The sequence below is a fragment of the Tetrahymena thermophila genome, assembly GCF_000189635.1.
Source record: "Tetrahymena thermophila SB210 genomic scaffold scf_8254792, whole genome shotgun sequence".
NCBI lineage: Eukaryota > Ciliophora > Oligohymenophorea > Hymenostomatida > Tetrahymenidae > Tetrahymena > Tetrahymena thermophila.
This window is the reverse complement of record NW_002476548.1, coordinates 15,826-19,951: the sequence shown is the minus strand read 5'-3', so window position 1 is coordinate 19,951 and position 4,126 is coordinate 15,826. Positions and strand designations below refer to the sequence as shown.

At 17.9% G+C, this 4,126-nt stretch overlaps 1 protein-coding gene across 1 annotated transcript in view; it reads right to left on the bottom strand. All coding sequences in view use genetic code 6, as the record gives it.

Moving 5' to 3' along the window:
* Positions 1-1,228: 1,228 nt before the first annotated feature.
* TTHERM_01471400 (hypothetical protein) overlaps positions 1,229-4,126 on the bottom strand; it is a gene marked incomplete at both ends in the record, with an annotated part of 3,319 nt that continues 421 nt past the window's right edge. The window contains 7 exons of the mRNA XM_001008963.3: positions 1,229-1,318; positions 1,568-1,663; positions 1,964-2,053; positions 2,207-2,296; positions 2,362-2,445; positions 3,628-3,717; positions 3,989-4,078. Of these exons, the coding sequence (XP_001008963.3) occupies positions 1,229-1,318; positions 1,568-1,663; positions 1,964-2,053; positions 2,207-2,296; positions 2,362-2,445; positions 3,628-3,717; positions 3,989-4,078 (630 nt within the window). The remainder of the gene's footprint in view (positions 1,319-1,567; positions 1,664-1,963; positions 2,054-2,206; positions 2,297-2,361; positions 2,446-3,627; positions 3,718-3,988; positions 4,079-4,126) is intronic.

Here is a 4,126-nt window from a genome sequence, read left to right as displayed (position 1 = left end):
AAAGTCTTTTTAAAAATTATATGAATGCTCTCTCTTATATGTTTTTTGTATATTTAATTTACTAATTAAGGCTAAAAAGAATTCTTTATTAAAGATTTTAAAATTAAATTAAAATATTTTTATCAAACAAACTATTTTTCTTTTTTTACTAGAGGAAAAGATTAAGCTTTTAAATATTTGTATTTTTTTCTAGAGCAGAACCTAAAACTTGAGCGTCCTTATCTATAAATTTACAATCACTTTTGTTAAATTAATATAATGATATGAGTTATTTAAATTAACTAGGATGAATCAATAATTAATGCAATAAAAGTTACAAGTTAATTATTAAATGAATATGAAAATCAAAAATTAATATTGAAATAATATTAATAAATTTACTTTAATCTCAAAGCTAAAGTTGATATATCCATACAGTTTGTTAAAACATGACTTATATCTTCTGATAAATTTTCATAAGTATTAAAGCTTCTAGATATAAATTAATAATTTATTTCAATTAATATTGAATTTAATCAGAAAAAATTTAACATAAATTTGTTATTAAAGCTAAAATAAAAAATAGCAAATAAAAATCTAACAAAAAAATATTTTTATTATTTAATTTTTTAATATAAAACTTAAGCTATAATAATAAATAAATAATATTTTTTTACTATGATATAAGTTCCAAATTTTATAATTTTGTCTTTTAAGCTAAAGATGAAATCAAAAACTTAAATATCTTTTCATTTTGTTTATTTATAATATAAATGATGGTGGGAACACGAACCCAAATCAGAGTACTATCAAAATATTATATTTTACTGATAATTAAAAGTAATTTTTATAGAAATTTTAAGGTAAAAATGAACATTATTGAGTAAATAAAATTTTTTTTAAATATACTAATGTTTAAAATTAAATAATAAAAATTAAAACAAAGAATATTTACGAAAAATAAAGACTCAAATCTAAGAGATTATGCTAATTTTGTAAAGGAATTTAATTTTATTAGGTTTAGTAATCGAAAATGCTTTCCTTGACATATTCTGACCTTAATTATAATCTTAATAAAGATATTAATTAATTGAGTTAAAATGAAAAATTAAGTTTAAAAATATAAAAAATATTTGCAAAATAAGTGATAGAAGATTAATTAAGATTAAACATGAAGATAAGAATTTTTATTATTTTATATTTATTATTAATAAGTGAATAAATCAAAATAAACCATCAAGAAATTTACTTATAAACGAAGCTCAAAACTAAAATTTAGAGATTAGGTATATTCAATAAAGCTGCGCCAGTTTCAATTTCATAATCAGATTTCATTTAACTATTTATTAAAAAATAAATTAAATACTTTGATTTTACTTTTAATTTTAATAATATAATTAAAACTAAATAAATAATAATTTAAATTATAAAATTAATAATATATTGAAAATTTATTTTTAATAAATAGGAAAAAAAAGTTATTCAAAATTAATTTAAAAATAAAAGATAGATAGATATATTTGCATTTAAACGTTAGTTAAATTTAGTGTAAAGTTCAATTAAATGTGTAGAAATGTAATTAATTTACTTTCGATAAAATGAGAGATCCAAAACTTCAAGACTATTTCCTAATTATTAAATGCTTAAAGCTAAATCTTTAGCTCCCTTATCAATGCTGTTTTCACTTTTATTTATATAATATAATTTTATAAGTTACTCTTATTAAAATGATAATCAAAATACAAATGAAAATTTTGTTTTAAATTTAAAAACAATAAAATAAAGTAATTTTTTAAAATATAAAAAGAAATTTTTTTAAAACTATAAATTAAAATTTTTTACTCTAATATTAATTTTAATCTTTTCAGTTTTTGAGATTAACCTATTCCTTAGCCTAAGTTTTATATTCCTTTGTTTCCTATATAGTTTTTTCTAAAAAAAGAATTTTCCTTCATTCAACTTATAATAAGCTTGCTATGCTTACTTTAAATTGAGTTAGAGATATTCAAGATTGACAATATTTTCTAGGCAAGTCCCTAATATAGAGGCACCTTCATTTTTTATCTTATTTTTGCTATTTATTTAATTAGAACAAAATTATAAAAAGGTTTCTTTTTTTATAAAAAAAATTAAAACAAACTCTTGTTATTCTCCATAAAATTAAGCGAATAAAAGTAGAATAACAAAAATAATTATTTAAGAAAATTTCTATAAATAAATAATTTACGTAAAGTCTATTTACAAAAATGCAAGTTTATTACATTTTACTAATCCATCGCATAGCTTTTATGTGCCAACATCTTTTAATTAGCATTTACTATCATAAAAAATTGGTTATTAAAATGTTATAATTATATGAATGTCAAAATAAAAGATTTTTACCTAAAGTTTAAATTCAAGTTTATTAAATTTTCGCATCTTGATAATCCAATTCCTAATCGCGAATTAGCACCTATGAAGTTAGTCCTAAATGTTGAAGGAATAATATGTACATACATTTTAATGATTATATTATAAAAGAATAAATTTATTGCTTATTTAATGTACAAAAAAAAGCAATCAAATCCTACCTTAAGTCTAATTGGAGTATTTAATGTTTAGAAAAGTAAGAGCAATGGAACTATTAATTATTTAAAATGTATTAATATTATGAATATATCATTTTAAAATTAATTACATTTTTTATTTTTGTAAACTTTTTCTATTTTAATTAAGACATTTTTTTTTGTGTTTATTTTAAAATCTAAATTTTTTGTTCTAAATTTAATTAAAATCTTGAATAATCATATGTTTAAAATAAAGATAAATTTTATGCCTAATATTAGTTTTTAGACTTTATTAAATTGTATTCCTAAGTTATGAAGAATATTAAAAAAAAGTCATATTATTTATTATCTTCAATACAAAATAAATTCGAATTAACCAGCATTTAAATCTGAAAGATTTTTGATGATTATTACACATAATTAAATAAATCTCTTTTATTCCTAGGTTGATAAAAATAAAATTAAATTCCACATCTCCCCTCCCAAACATTAATATTAATATAGCCAAATGCCTTTCTAATATATAATGAAGCGGAATCATTACTTTTTAGAATGTCCTTTATGTTTAAGTAATTTTTTTCTTCATCCAAAATATTTATAAAAAATAGATTTTGATTTATAATATTATTCATTTTAAATCAATTTAAGGCATTCAATTTTTTATTAAATTTTTATAATTTTAGTTTTTTAACGAAATTTTAAAACTAAGAATAGCTTTATCTGTATTTTAGTATAAATTATCTTATTACAAAATATTAAAAAATAAAATATAATATTATTTATTAGTCAAATATTTAATATTAATTCATCCTTTTTTATCACTTGTCTATCACCAGAAATATATTTGAAAAATAATTAATCTTTTTGATTTAAGGTACTTGCTTATTACTTTCGATTCATTGATTTAGTCAGAACTTTTAAATTAAATTAAATTAAAATAAAATAATAAAATAAAATTTTTTTACAATTAATAAATAATAAAAAATTAGCAAAATAAAAAAGAAAAAGATAAATAAATCAAATAAAAAGCTAATAAATAAATAAATTAAAAGAGCTATATTTTTTAAAATATCACAATCCAAAACAAATAAACTAAATTTACTCAAGTTCAACTGTTAAATTTGAGAGATTTGGACAATTTTATAAAGAAGAACCTAAGCCTTATGCACCCATTGCACCAATTTAATTTTAACTTTTTATATATTAAAGAAAAATATAATTAATAAGTTATTTACAAGGAAAAAATAAAAAATTAATTAATTAATAATAAAAGCAAATATTTAAAATAAAAAAATGAGTTAAATTAAGAAAGATAGAAGAAAAATAAATGCTAATATAATAAAAAATTTAAAGAAAACTAAATCGGTTTAAAAGATAATAAACAAATTAAAAGGGCTAAATAGTTTTAAATTAAAGTTTATAAGTAAAAATAACACACTCCAAATCAAATAAACTGTTTTTACTTGAGATAAAGTGACAAATTTGAGAGATTGGAGCAATTTGCTAAACCAAAACCTAAACCTGATGCACCCTAATCACCAATTTTATTCCAACTTTTGAAATATTTAAGAAAAAATAGTATTAATTAGGTATTTAGATGG